At 30.1% G+C, this 14,565-nt stretch overlaps 1 protein-coding gene across 1 annotated transcript in view; it reads left to right on the top strand.

The window, feature by feature from the left end:
- LOC148226171 (uncharacterized) overlaps positions 1-13,338 on the top strand; it is an 87,663-nt gene extending 74,325 nt beyond the window's left edge. Inside the window, exon 6 of the mRNA XM_088204014.1 lies at positions 12,700-13,338. Within this exon, the coding sequence (XP_088060140.1) occupies positions 12,700-12,803 (104 nt within the window). The 3' untranslated portion in view covers positions 12,804-13,338. The remainder of the gene's footprint in view (positions 1-12,699) is intronic.
- Positions 13,339-14,565: the final 1,227 nt, after the last annotated feature.

The following is a 14,565-nucleotide window of genomic DNA, read 5'->3' as shown; positions in this document are numbered from 1 at the left end:
CCCACCAATTTCATGTGCTAAAGAAATTATTTCAGCTAAAACTGTCGACATTTGATAGGTTTCATTGACAATCAACACATTCGGGGCAAATTGCTTTTCAACAAGAATTAAAAGTTTGGGATCTTATTTGAGAGATAGCAAGTGCAACATGATTTAAACAGTGCAAAATAGAAAAACTTTTCTAAATGTCAGTTACTGTCACTGACTCATTATCTAGTTTATCCACTTTATATCGATAAGTGCTCTTAATGTAATATTTTTTGTGGAAAATATGCCTTGATTCAATGGTTAGATGATGCTTGATGTGTTGGGTAGAAGAAATAGTACCTGTACATTAGGATTACCTGAATTGTCCTCGACACTCACCGTGGCAGGAAACGATATATCCGGAGACAAAATTCTCTCTTTTAACATGTCAAAATGGTCTAAAATAGTGATTAAAAAAAAAAGCTATTTGAAATATAAAACGCATAAAAAGAGAACTGAGTGTATAAAAAATTCAGAAATTTATATTTTTATGTAAATATATAGTTTTTAACTTTGAAGAATTTCACGTAAAAATAAAATATTACACTTGATTAATAATGAGAGACTAATTTAGTATTAGAAACGCAGTACGGTATGAAAATAAATGAAGAGAAATCAGAAACTTTACATATACACATGTAGGTGTATGACACCAATTCCTAGACTTCGATTTAGTCTGATTGTTATCCTATTTAGATTTTCTTTTTTCTCGAGAAATGAGCAATTGATCCAAAATTTTCAAGATTCTCGAAAAATTAAAGCATTTGAAAAAATATATGTAATATATAATAGGTATTATATATATCATTGTATATGAAAAATATTTTTACATATTTTATTTACGTCAATATGCATGTATATTATATTATAGTGAATAATTAAAATTATTACACTATTAATTTATTTGTAATTCTAATGTGAGATAATTTAGTAAATCTGACAAAAATATTTTATACATGCTTAATTCACGGTCACTCTTCAACACACGATGTTTTCCCTGATATTTTGCAAAAATTACAATGTTTTATCATATAATTTACATAGCGTTTACTTAAAAACATCTCTTGTTTCAATTATCCGGCGAACAAAGCCTTGATAATATGAATGCAAGGATCGAAGGCTTTTCAAGCCGTCGATCCTTGCATTCATATTTTTTGACTGGCAAATGTTCGAGGAAATCGAAACAAAATGTTTGCTAATCTGCTGTAAAACTTGTATTGTCAAACAATGTATTCAGAGTATCATAAATCCATCTCTTTTTCCACTACCTGCTCTGTATAGAGCTGTGAATTAAGCGGATTAAAAAAACTATTACAATTTACTTTTTGGCAAAAAACTTTTATTTTTTTCTAGAAAAGATAAATTTTTCAAATTTATTTTTCTTGAGGAGTAATTTTATTAGTCTGAAAATCATGAGATGGAATTGCATTCGTATTGAAAGTTATGTAGTACGTTCTATTATTTGATGTATCAAGGTCTTTTGATTTTAGAAGTTTATAGTTGGTAATACAGACTTTCACAATGAATTCATCAAACATGTTTACTACATTAAAACGCCAAGGCTGAAAAATAATCCGAAAGCTGCGCTGCAAACAAAAACAAGTACATATTGATTTCATTGAGCTTTGACGAGCTTTGATACCACGCCACAATGGCATTGTTCGACTACGCCGTTTCACCAGTTGCATTCTCTACGCCAGTTACAAAAGCTCCGGTTTCGTCGGGTAAGTTCCCACTCGAAGCGGACGTAGCCCGCGGGCTCGGAGAGCGGGAAGAGGGACGCTGTAGATAGGTATACTGTGGAGAGAGGGAGTTCCTATTCATTTCTAGTACGCTGGCCGTCGGTGAAAGGCGTCTCGGCGCGAAATATGGAACGGAGCTCAACAACGTAATGAGCTGGAGTCTAAATTTGGACCAGTGCTGTTAATAATCCTAAACCAGTGTTTTCAAGTATGTGATCGAAAATGTCGCGCATCGCGGAATACTATTCTTATCCGGACATACCCTTCTTAGACGATCTATCCAGTGAATCGATAAATAAAAACTTTTCCACCACCATCAATACTAACTCGACAGAAGATCTAACTGGACCGAGGATCAAACCATGCGTTTCGAGGCAAATCACCAGAACCAAATCTATGGATCGATATGGATCAGAACGGAGAGGAATCAAGCGCTCGAAGAGAGCAACCACCTCGATGAAAACGAGGCGAACTTCTTCTTTAAGAACTTGCGATGTGTATGTGACTCAAGACTTTCGCAGACAAAGCACGCGCTTATCCCCGACTATAGAAGTCACAAGATCAGGATCTTTTCTATCGGAAGCTGTTTCTAGAAAGGAAAAACGTAGGAGAAGAATAGTGTTGATCATCATGATTTCGTTTCTAGTGCTAGTCTTCGCTAGTGTCTTGGTCGTGGTGGTCACTCTGACGCACAGTTCGGTCATCAGCATTCACAACGTCACTTCGAAGTATTACACGTTCGCTGCACCGCCGCATCATCCGTTGAGTTAGTATTTTTTGTCTTAATTATCAAATTCAATTGCATACATTTGCATCGCGTTCTAGTTTGAGTCGTTCGTTTTTTTTAGGTCACGAAAATAGGTAGTGCTGGTTTACTTTCATTCTTGCCGTTCGCGTTCGCGTTGTTTTCCTGCTCGTATGGAAAACAGCATTTTGTAATGCTGGTATATTTTAGTATAACAAGAATTCATGTAAAATAGGTCATCATATTATCACGATCTTGTTAAAAAATAATATATAACTACAATCAACGTTAGTTTAAATGCATCATTAACTTTTGACAATAAAGGAAAGATTATTTTCTCTCCTATCTGTATGTCGTGAATATTTCAAGAATTTTACTCATTGTATTGTATATGTATTTGAGAGTTTAATAGCTAAACCTAATCACGATAATGAGTAACTATAATATCATATATAAAAAATATACTGTTCTAACAATTTGCACGTATGACGCAATACATAAATTTTCTGTAATATTGTATAAAGTTTAAAAATGTGATATATTATATAAGTTTGCCTCCATACGTTTTAAATAGGTTTATTGTATTTTATTATCGAATATCAGGCGTCATTTTTTTTATTTAGGAACAATTGTTCATAATAAAAATTTATTACATAACATTTTTTCGCATAACAAAAAATATTATTATCTAAAAACACAACTATCTAAAGATTTCTTCAACAAAAAATATAATCAGAGTCCATTGCCAAATTTAATAGTTTTAACTAGGCAAGTTTCTCAAATACTTCATTAAAATACAAAATATAAAAATCCGTTGCTCTATGAATTAATACTATATAAAAAATAATATTGTGAACGTTATTTTATTTTTAAAATAAATAAGATAATTATTCCTTATTAGAAGAAATATTTTATACACATTATGCATCGTTTTGAGTTAAAAGCATACATAAGCAACATTTTATAAAATAAAATATATTTATTATACACTAGATCTATATTTTAAATATACATTTTCATATTTTATACATGGATGGGGAAAAAAAATTCCACTATAATAAAATTTTCTTATTTAGCAAATTGATTAGTTTATAAATCATAATAAATTAAATCATTCAATCTGAAATAGGCAAATAATTATTAATTCATCCGAGGATATATTTTTCTTCGGAGCTAAGTAATTTCTAATATAGCTTATTATTAATATTTAGTAATAAATATATTGCTTTTCAATGTAAGCTAATCTTACGTCATAGAAAATTAGTTAACATGTCTATTATGGTAGTACTTATTATATTTATTTGATGTTGTCTATACCATTTATTGTTTCCAATATCAACGTTTTATATTTAAAGCCCTCAAATCTCATAAATATTTTTGTAAATTATTTGTGTCATATGTGTTCCCTCAAATCAAAAATTAAGCATTCTATATCGCCGTTCTATATTACCTCCTGAAATATTTTATCAGCATTTCAATGATATATAAGACTTATTTTATTTAATTTCATTATATTGCAAGCCGTATTTATAGTTGATTAAAATAATAAAAAAACACCCTAATAAATATTATTTATTATATCCAAATAAAATCAATCAAGGTTTTTAGAATAATTTATCAAAAATATATCATTCTATATTTGATTGAATACTGTTAACCAAAAATATACGGTTGTTTTTAGCACACCTATTTTTAAACATGCTACAAATATTATTTTCGTATCACACCAAACCCCGATTTCTCGTGATTTAGGGAAGAAGCGCTTATTGAAATCAGATGGTTACATGGTCTATATTTAGAATTATTATCTGAAATAAATCAATCAGAAAAATTGATTTTTTGCTACTGCCAGATCGTATCACTTCCATGATTTTATTTGAGAGTATATATAACGAAATATTGTCTCAGATTCTATGACGCACATAGAGAGGATCAGAAAATCATTAAAAACATCATATGGAATTTCAGCAATAATATTTTTTACACTAACCAAGATAATTATTTTATCTTATCTCAAAATTGGATTCGTCGAATTTGGCGCAATCTTCAAGTGTCCAGTCTCGGTGATGCCGAGCTCATCTTATGTAATATATTTTATAAACCACTATTTGTAATAAAATGGATGAAGTCTTTTGGGTCTTAGGGTCTTCCTACACATTTGTCATTTATATTCTCCCAGTTCTTAATCTGGATTTGTAAATATCATATCATTTGGCGTGAGAATTCCATGTGTTTACTGATATCCAATAAAATGATAGTACATTGTAACTCTTTGCCTTACACAAAAATCAATTCCTTTTGGTTATTATTAGAGTGTTTATATGATTTAATATTAAAAATAAACTGCAACTGAACTTCCGACATACAAATGATATTAAAAACACCAAAAAATATATGGAGGACAAGTCTTCCAATTCATTTTTTTCATTTTTACTACCAATATGGTACGTTTTTTTCGAAGAAATAGTCAAACTCAATCAAAAACTTTGTAGAGAGGAGCTATTCGATTGATTAGTGCGGAAATGTGTATTTTATCAATTTTTGACATTTCTTAACACAAGGATTAATAGAATTAAGAAATAATGGGTTATATACCAAGCTTCGACCAATTTTATTTTGGTATAATTTCAGTTTCATGAAATTCTTTGGAGCTTTATTTTTGTTCAACCACGCTTGCTGTTGTAAATGATCTAATTTTAGTTGCACGTTACAATACATTTCTGTAGCGTAAAAGAAGCGCAAAATAAGTTGATTCTTATTTGTTGTAATGTAGTTTATCAAAATTTTAACTGTGAAGTTATATTAAATATTTGTTTTTTTATTTTTTGTGCGTGGTTTTTATTAACCTAACACCTTCAGTTTGTCAACAAAAACTGAAGAAAAAAGCTCATTACGTTATAAGCAACAAATTTTTGGAACGTCACTTCGAGTTCCTTGCATTTCTAGATACTCGTGTACTTCAATAAAGAGCGTTCAATAATAATCTTAGTATTTTGTGTACATCGTTTTCAAGGGAGGCTAGAACTTCTAGCCTATTTGCCAGTGCATTTGTCTGATAGGGGTGTTCAACTCAGCTCTCTATTCTTCGAAGTATTGCTTCTATGTTAATCATCGATCGTTGTTTCACATTGATCACATTGTTCTTCAGGAAGAGCGTTATTACTTATTGTGACACTTGAACAATTTTCTCTTCCTTTATAGTGAATGTGATGTGGATTGATTTTTTTGGGCTGGCCTTGATTTTTCACTTACTTTTATTCAATTCCAGTTGAAGTATTTTGAAAGCTAAATTTAGGTCAAACAGCTTGCTAATATTGCAGTATCACCATTATACACATATAATTTATAATATACCATTTGTGTATATGAAGTGCAGGATTAGTCATAGCCCAGATCCTTGTAGCTATACTCCATGTAAGACCATAAAGGTGGTTTCTACATTTATATAGATCTCTCGATGTGGGAATACGCGTAGACGTCATATATACAAAATTTGTCATGAATTATTAAAAAAAAATAGTCGGACTTCGGTTGCTCGGATGATTTAACTCGGTATTTGAGCCATTGTAGACTTATGGCGGCCGAGTATCAAAATAATATTTAATTTTCGGAAGTTAATTAACGATCCCACCTGGGCCCTCTGCTCTTGGCGTTATTTATTAATGGCATAAATATGTCAGTTACAAATTAAAATTTTCTTCTGTATGTAGATGATTTAAAATTGCTTAGATTCATTCGATATGTTGCGGATTTTTCCTCTCAACAAAATAATTTAAATTATCTACGGAGATGAGCCTCAGTCAGACTGTGCCATAAAGTGGCATTTTATCAATCCCGTCCGCCATCAGAGTATTCTTACGGTCTCGGTGAGAACGTTTTAGTTAAAGAAACTTCCACTAAAGATCTTGGAATCACTTTTGAATGTTATGACCTTTTAGTTCGCAGCATTCTTGAATCAGAATCAATAATTTGAAATCCACGAGTAATTAAATAATAATTAATAATCTTAATCTAAAAATGTTTTTAAGATTTTAACTTTGTAAGAGGATATTTGGCTATTATCCTTTCTGGTATCCCAGTGCCTATATTTTAGATGGTGTGTTTGTGAGCTATTCTGTGTACTTACTCAATCCACTTTAAAATTATATGAATTTGTAAAAAAATGTAACAATTATATTGGTAATATTCCATATATTAATCTCATTAATTTTTATAATAAAAATAAATCACTAGTAGTCGAGTAGCGATAACAAATTCCAACATGTTATATAACTGTGGTGAGCAATACCAGGTTTGATTAAATCTAATAAAAACATTATAACCCATTAAGAATTATCTTTAATAAAAGCTATAACTCTTTTATTTTTTACATACATCGCAACATCACGACTTCCGGCATATTATTTGATCAATCCCCATCGAGTTTGATTTATATGTTGTTATTATTATTTTTCACGATTCACGGACAGTTTTATTGTAAAAATGATATATGCCCAGTGTGCAATTAATCAGTCGAATAACAAATACATACACGAAACCGCATAAAGAGCTTAATGGCTTTTTGCTAAACGCAAACATCAAAAGCTCCACGCTGGCTGCTGAGGTCACGTAGCTTTTCATAAAACAATTCACATTTTAGCACTAAACCACCGTAACGCGCCGGTGTACACTGCTTGAGATAATTTTTGTACAATACCGAAATAAATTAATTGAAATTACAAAAAGCATCTGAGGCGCGCACTAATAAATAATCCTCAGAGTTTGTTTTGGTTCAGAATGGCTTCCTCAATTAAAATACGCATTTGTGTACGCAAGCATCGATGAGCGATTTACTTATAATTGCTAGATTATTCTCGAACGAGTAAACTCGCTCTGAGTATTTTACGCATTTTCTGCTGAATTTGCGTGTTTTTTGGTTAAGAGTTTGTGTATTTTAAAACTTTTTAATTAATAATATATTTTAATATGCATTACCTAGGGCGTGCCCGTCCAAGTGTGAATTGGAGTTAATTGTGGACTTAATAACTTCGTTTATAAAGTTTCATCAAACTTAAGTAATAAATTCGTTGGTATTTTTTGCGAACGACGATAATATTTTTTTATATAAATCTGTTTGTAATGTCTAGAATGTCATATTTTCTTATATTCAATATAAAAATGTTTATTTTTTATTGCAATATTGCTTAATTATAAACAATTATTGTGCAAAGTTTTTGAGTCGGTCCACGTATATTTTGTATATTTATTGTTATAAATATATACGTCCGAAGAATCCAATCGTTTCCGAAGGTAGGGTTGAACGTCAGAACTGGACCAGGGTTGACGTTGAATTTGAAGAGGGAAGCGACTGCTTTTTTTATCATCTCCGTCTCGATGGTCTATGTTGTTCCGCTTGTCGGAAATGTCTTTTATAAAGTTGGTCTGCGTAGTGGAGATTTTTCGCTTGCCAACTTTTCGTTGCGATGGCTAATTACAAGATTGGAAACGTAAACAGAATTGTTGCGTTCTTACTGCAACTTTTGCGTGACTGTTAAAGTTTTAAGCAAATTGCTATGTGTCAACCAGGAAACAAACCATTTCACTTTCACTTATGACCACACGCATTGTCAAACAAAGGCCTCTGGGTCTTAAAGACTAGTGACATTGGTTTATGGCGCCTTCAACGTGTTACTTGCAAAAAGTTGCTGTCTCGCGGTCTAAATAAAAGCTTTATTCCTGCTGATTTCGGTAAAAAATCAATTTCAATAGAAATCTTATACAATACAATATTTATAACTTTGTTCTAATTAATAGATAAAACCTTAAAATATTAACTAATGGAAGATCCCCTCTTTATAAGATTTTTTATTGGCCAATCGCCAAGTCTTCAATAATACATTATAGATCTTATTTGGTATTGCTTACTTGTTGTAAACTAACCTTTTTAGCCTGATATACGCAAGCTCAATGCGTTACAACGTTGTAAGTCTATACCAACTGGGTAAGTCAATCAGACATATTGCATACTTGCAAATAAGTATTAATAACACGACTTTTTAGTCAAGAAATTGATGGTATCTATATAATTAATTATAAGTTATCATGTGGCAACACTTTGTAGCTAGGTCCGTTTATAATAATAGTACATTTTCATAAATAATATTTCGAGTTACTGCCGTGGCTGGAACCTGTAGCCTTTGGGTTACAAGTCAAAACCATACCTTAAGATTAATATCTTGGATCAGAAGTCATCAATATGTTTATATCTACCACCCACTTTTGTATATATCTTATGGTAAAAATTCTTTCCGTCCACCAACGTCGCAGTAACTCAATTTAGTACAAATGTAAAATATATTTTAGAAGGTGGAAGATTTGTAAAAACTATTTACTTAAATTTATCTTTTTATTAATACATATATAATCAAACATACGAAGATGTTAAATAGTAATGTTTTGATTTTTTGAGGAAAAAGCAAAATTTAAATGAGCAATATATAAAATAATAGTTCTATAAAAAGTCAGCATTAAATAAATGTATATATATGTGTAATAATAGTGTGCATTAAAACGCGTGATTTTGTACATTAAAATATATAAACTGTGCATTAGGACGGGCTTACGTATGTCAGGTTACAACGGAAGATTTATTAAAATAAATAAATTAGCGTTGGTGTAAACTGAAGCTAAGCAGCATTGTGCCTGATCAGTACTTGGATGGGGGACCGGTTATTGACACACCGGCTGTCATTGGCCACAATGCGACAAGTAATTAAAGCATTAAATAGTTTTGTTGCATAGAGTTAGTCATGGGGTGTTCACTGTTCTGAGCACTGCTCACTGATACCGCTCGCTCGTATCTTATCCGTTCAACAGTTAAATAAAAAACTTGTTATGGTTAACTTGTCGCTTTATGGCCAACGCCATCCAGTGTCACCAAGTTTTAGTGCACACTACAAAATTTTGATCAATCTAATATATTTTATTAGACATATAGATATATTATTATTATTTTAATGCACAAAAAATTCGTTTTATGGAACAAAGTATTTATTTAAATGCACGTATATATTAAGATAATTACCTGTTAAATCGCACCCAATTTGAATCGCCCACCGTGGAGACTTGAATCGCTCATTAGTGAGCGGTAAAGACCAAGTTGACGAACACAACCTTGGATGTATGTATTTATTTCCCTGGTAGTTACGTAGATTATCACATCTCATTCACTATTTCGAATCCGCGATTTAAAACTAAATGAACTCGTTTCTTCCGAAACTAAAACTCAGCAATAGATTTAGTTACGGTTTCAGCTCAAAATGAAAAGTATTGTTTGATTTTATTTTTAAAAAGCAAAGTTAAAAACAGTCAACAAAAGTAATGATAAAATTCTGATTTTTATTTATCTGTATTTATTATAACTTTGCAGTACAATTTTCAAAACGAGAATTTACAAGTGAAACTTTAAAAATACAGTTTTGATAGTACATTTCTACATAAAGTAAAATGACCATTACAAATTACACGTCTAATATTGCTCCCAGGAACCAAATTATTTTGTAATTGGTGTAATTAATTAAAGGCACTATATTGTATATATAGCAGGTATCTCAAAATAACTTTAACGTTAAGAATTTAATTATTTTTTCAAGGTTTAATAGTATTTTATTTTGCTTGTTTATTTTTAAAAAAGAAGCTTGTAAAACATATAATAGAAACGTATGATTTTCAAGCGTGTAAAACATTAGTGCTTTATTGTTAGCACCTAGAAAATATACATGAGTTATTATCATCAAAGAAGTTCTCCTTGAAAACAAACGATATTGTCCTTAGTTCCCCGTTTCCAGAAACAAGGATCTCCTACGAAGTAAATGAACAATATATTTTTACTGCATAGTTAGTGAAATTATATTTTTACTATTAAAAATATAATTACACTTAAAAATACACATTCACTATAACGTATAAAAGATTGAGGCAACACGTTTCTATGTACCGTGCATAATTACAATGTATACAAAAATAATGTGGTTTTAAAAAATGCTACATAGAAATGCTGGAATATAAAAAAATTTGATGACATCAGATAATATCCTCTTGTGTGATGTTTAATTTATTAAAAACACTCCGATTAAATTTATCTGACTTCACATAACCAATTTTCCATATATTGAAAATTAGCATTTAGTATATCGTCGATATAATAATTGACTCAGGCAACTGAAAACTATAACTTAATTTCTCATACTAAATACACATTCCTCTTGAAAAACAGAAGGCATTCAATATTACACGTTGAGCTGAAAGAAAAACGAGATAAAATTTATTCGAATTCGTTGCTGACCCCTACATTCATAATATTCCACTTCAAGCTTTATTGTGAATCGAACAATGAGTTTTTATGATGAGCTGAGCTGCAATCTGTGCTGAAATATTTTACCTTGTATTAAATAATAAAATATTCCTCTCACCGTATTTTAGCTTGACAGCAATTTTTTGATAAATATTTGAATTCGAATGATTATGCAACAATTCATAGAATAAAAATCCATTATATAATATATACAGCTAGATATTTATTTTTTGTGATAAAACGTCATAATCGCGTTAATATTATTGTGATGTAACACCGTGAGGCAAAAATAAATTATTTAAAAAAAAGCATAATAGTGATATGAACCAATTTTTTAATTGTAAATATTATGTTTTCCCATGAAAGACGTTCGCCCAATACGTTACATAAGATAATCAACATCTACGATTATATATTTTTAGAAATTGTGATTGGAACAAGACTTTTGTAGTGAATAATTATATTTTTTATTTACTTCACGAGAGCTGTTGTTTCCTTTATTTAATTTTTTTTGTATTCTTTTTTTGTATAATTTCAAACTGAAACGCAATAGAGCGCATGCCACGAGAAATATCAATTTGTGATTTGGTGAGTGTACTGTTAGTCAGAGAACTGTGAGAAGTTGGTTCGAAAAAATTCTCAAAGGCGATAATAATCTTGAATAAAATACTAATCTAAACTAATAACTATTACTATTTCAAATTTATTAGATACTGACAATAAAACTGAAATTTGTCAATAATAATTAGAAGTCTTTGATTTATTTCCGCATTTAAATGTACAAAATACAGATATTATTTTTGCTATTATTAGTACGTCAGAAGCGGGCTCCGAATGAAAGTGTCATTTTAGGAGCTGTGTATTTTTTATACATTTGGTAAGCCTTGGGCAGGTTTAGTGCTCGCTCGCTTTTCGCTGCGACTACCAATTACGAGGACTAATAGTTTGATTCCTTATTATCTGCCTGTATCATACTGGAATCATGTTTGTAATGCCTAGCCGTTGATCTTTGAACTATATCATATTTGCGTTAACACAGTCAGTTCGAGAGCTATCCATTTCACCACTATTCATAATTGAGAAAGAAATGGCAATTTTTGGTTTACGCCCCCTACTATTAATTAACTTTAAATTACGATACGGATATACTTATCATTATTCTTGTTTATATTTAGAGCAAATTTATATAAATTAAAATCATTTTTTTATATTTATCAATCAAGAGGAGTAAAGATAAATATATCGAACATATATCCGTATCGTGTGCTAATAGTAAACCCAAACTTGCCATCTCTTTCTCAATTATGAATAATGATGAAATGGATAGCTCCCGAGCTGACTGTATTAATAGGGTATAGTTGCGATTCGGTAATCTACTAATTGTCATTTCAAATCGCAATGTGCAGTCCTTTGTCGATATAAACAATAGCACGTGCAAGGTCGTTAATACCGTTATAATGCATTTAGCGAATCCCTCGTGATTTATTACCGACTGTGACCTAACAACTTGCCTGCATGGCGTTAAAATTAATAAAATTTGTCTACGGTGCTTTAAACGCGTAAGAAGTTTTTTCTTGTATATGTATTTAGTATGATGATATGGTTTTTAATTAATTTTTGGCATATTTGAAAACGATATTTGTTCTTTCGGCTTTTTTTGTATATTTCGGAATACAAAGAAAAGCAGGTGTAGCGTAAAACCTTTTGCTTCGTTTCTAAGATATGGAAAAAATATTATTAACAAAATGAGTTAGCCTTATTACTTCTTAATTAAGTGATAATTACATTCTTTGTACATAACGATGTAGGATTTTATACTTTTTATATAATTAATATTTTTGCGTTTTTTACAGTTCGCCAAGAAAACGAAAGGATGATACATGATTCGTTGAATATCGGCTTGGCGAATAACTCTCAGCCAACAGCAGCTCAAAGGATTGGTATCGGTCTTCGCTGATCAACTTTAATCGAAGAAAACTTTCAACTATATTGAAACACAATGTCGAGAACGTAAATACGAGTATCGACCATAAAAAACAACAAATAAAATATAATGAAAACACCCCACGCAAAAGCAATTAATTTAGTTTATCCCAAATGGTGATCGATCCGTAGCAGTTGCTCGTTTTGTATTTAGTTTTGAGAAAGCTTTTCATGCTTGACTACAAACCGTTTTGTAGCAATTGAAGGAGTTCTCAAATTGAGAAGTTTTTGTGGTCCATTATAAATTTCCTTGTTTATATCAATGTTATGTATATTATCAATAGTGTTATTAATATATGCGGTTAATAAAAGTTAAAATATATATATACATATTTACACAATAATCGTGTTAAATTAAGAAAATTGTGATAAATTTATATTCGTGTTAACGTTTAACCTCTATGATACATTTATTGTTTCTTCACAAATAAAAGTTGTTATTCCGTGAATATATCAAAAATAAAGAATAAACAATATCAGTTAGACATATATAAAAAATAGTGAGCCATTATCTTAAGTTTATTTATTTATTAGAATTAAAAAATCGTATTTATCAAAGCATTATATATCGTTTTATCCCTCTTGACGTTACAGCCGGGACGCCATTAGTGATATTTTTGGGGTGTAACGACGAAATGGAATTAAATTAATATTGATTAATATGTATTTTACATGCCTTTTTATTTTGTGATAATAATTATTGATAGATATTACGAATATTTTTGCGCAAAGTTATCTAACTTAGAATGAATATAAATGTATAAATATATAATATAAACCCAATGTTTTGGAACTAAAGAGCATATCTTTACATCTGTATAATTTTGTCAAAATTTACCTCCTAATTACTACTATAATTTGTAATAAGAGTAAACAGCAACATAAATAAATATCTTTTGCCTGAACATAAACATAAAATTCTATGTTTTAATACTTCTAATAATATATTAGATCCGTCCATAAATTTGTTCAAATAAAAAACATGATGTTAATACACAAATTTATGGACTGACTTAAGTAATTAACTTTTGATTGAAGAAGGAATCTAAATATAAAAAAATAACAAAATAAATCTAACAATATTATTGTAACATACATTGTGTTAATGACACATTTCATTCCTAATCCAAACTTTAACTTATTTTTAAGTATTTATAACAAAAATGAGAAAAATTTAGGCATCCAAATTTTACCTCTGATTTATTTTTGTTCAATTTTAACAACTTCTTTCTACAACTCATTCTTAAAATGAATATAAACACTATTCCAAATTTATTCTAAAAGGCCCAACCAAATTGTTATTATGGACGATCAAAAAATGTGATTTTTTATAATTACAAAAATAATAATTCACTTATATAAATGTAATTTTTTAGATTTAATAAATATTTATAAGTGTTATATGTGTTAGTATATTGTAAAGAAAACACATTATATTATTACATATATACATACGTACCGGTAGCGTGCCGTCCACACATGCGGTAGATTCAAAAAGTCAACCGCATGTACGGTGGATGGCGAGCGACTCAGCCGACACGTGCTCGTGTTTAGTCAATCAATCGTGCATGCGGTTGACGTTTTGAATCTACCGCATATATGGACGGCACACCACTGATACATACATATGTATATAAGTACATTAAATCGCATTGTATCATACATATGTATAAATACATAAAAAAATATATGAATTAATAAATTTGTTATTGTTGTTTAATGAATTATTATAACTA

Source organism: Plectrocnemia conspersa, unplaced genomic scaffold, assembly GCF_051122295.1.
Source record: "Plectrocnemia conspersa isolate PC_06_02 unplaced genomic scaffold, ASM5112229v1 ptg000014l, whole genome shotgun sequence".
NCBI lineage: Eukaryota > Metazoa > Arthropoda > Insecta > Trichoptera > Polycentropodidae > Plectrocnemia > Plectrocnemia conspersa.
The sequence above is the reverse complement of the archived record's forward strand: the minus strand, read 5'-3'. Positions and strand labels throughout refer to the sequence as shown.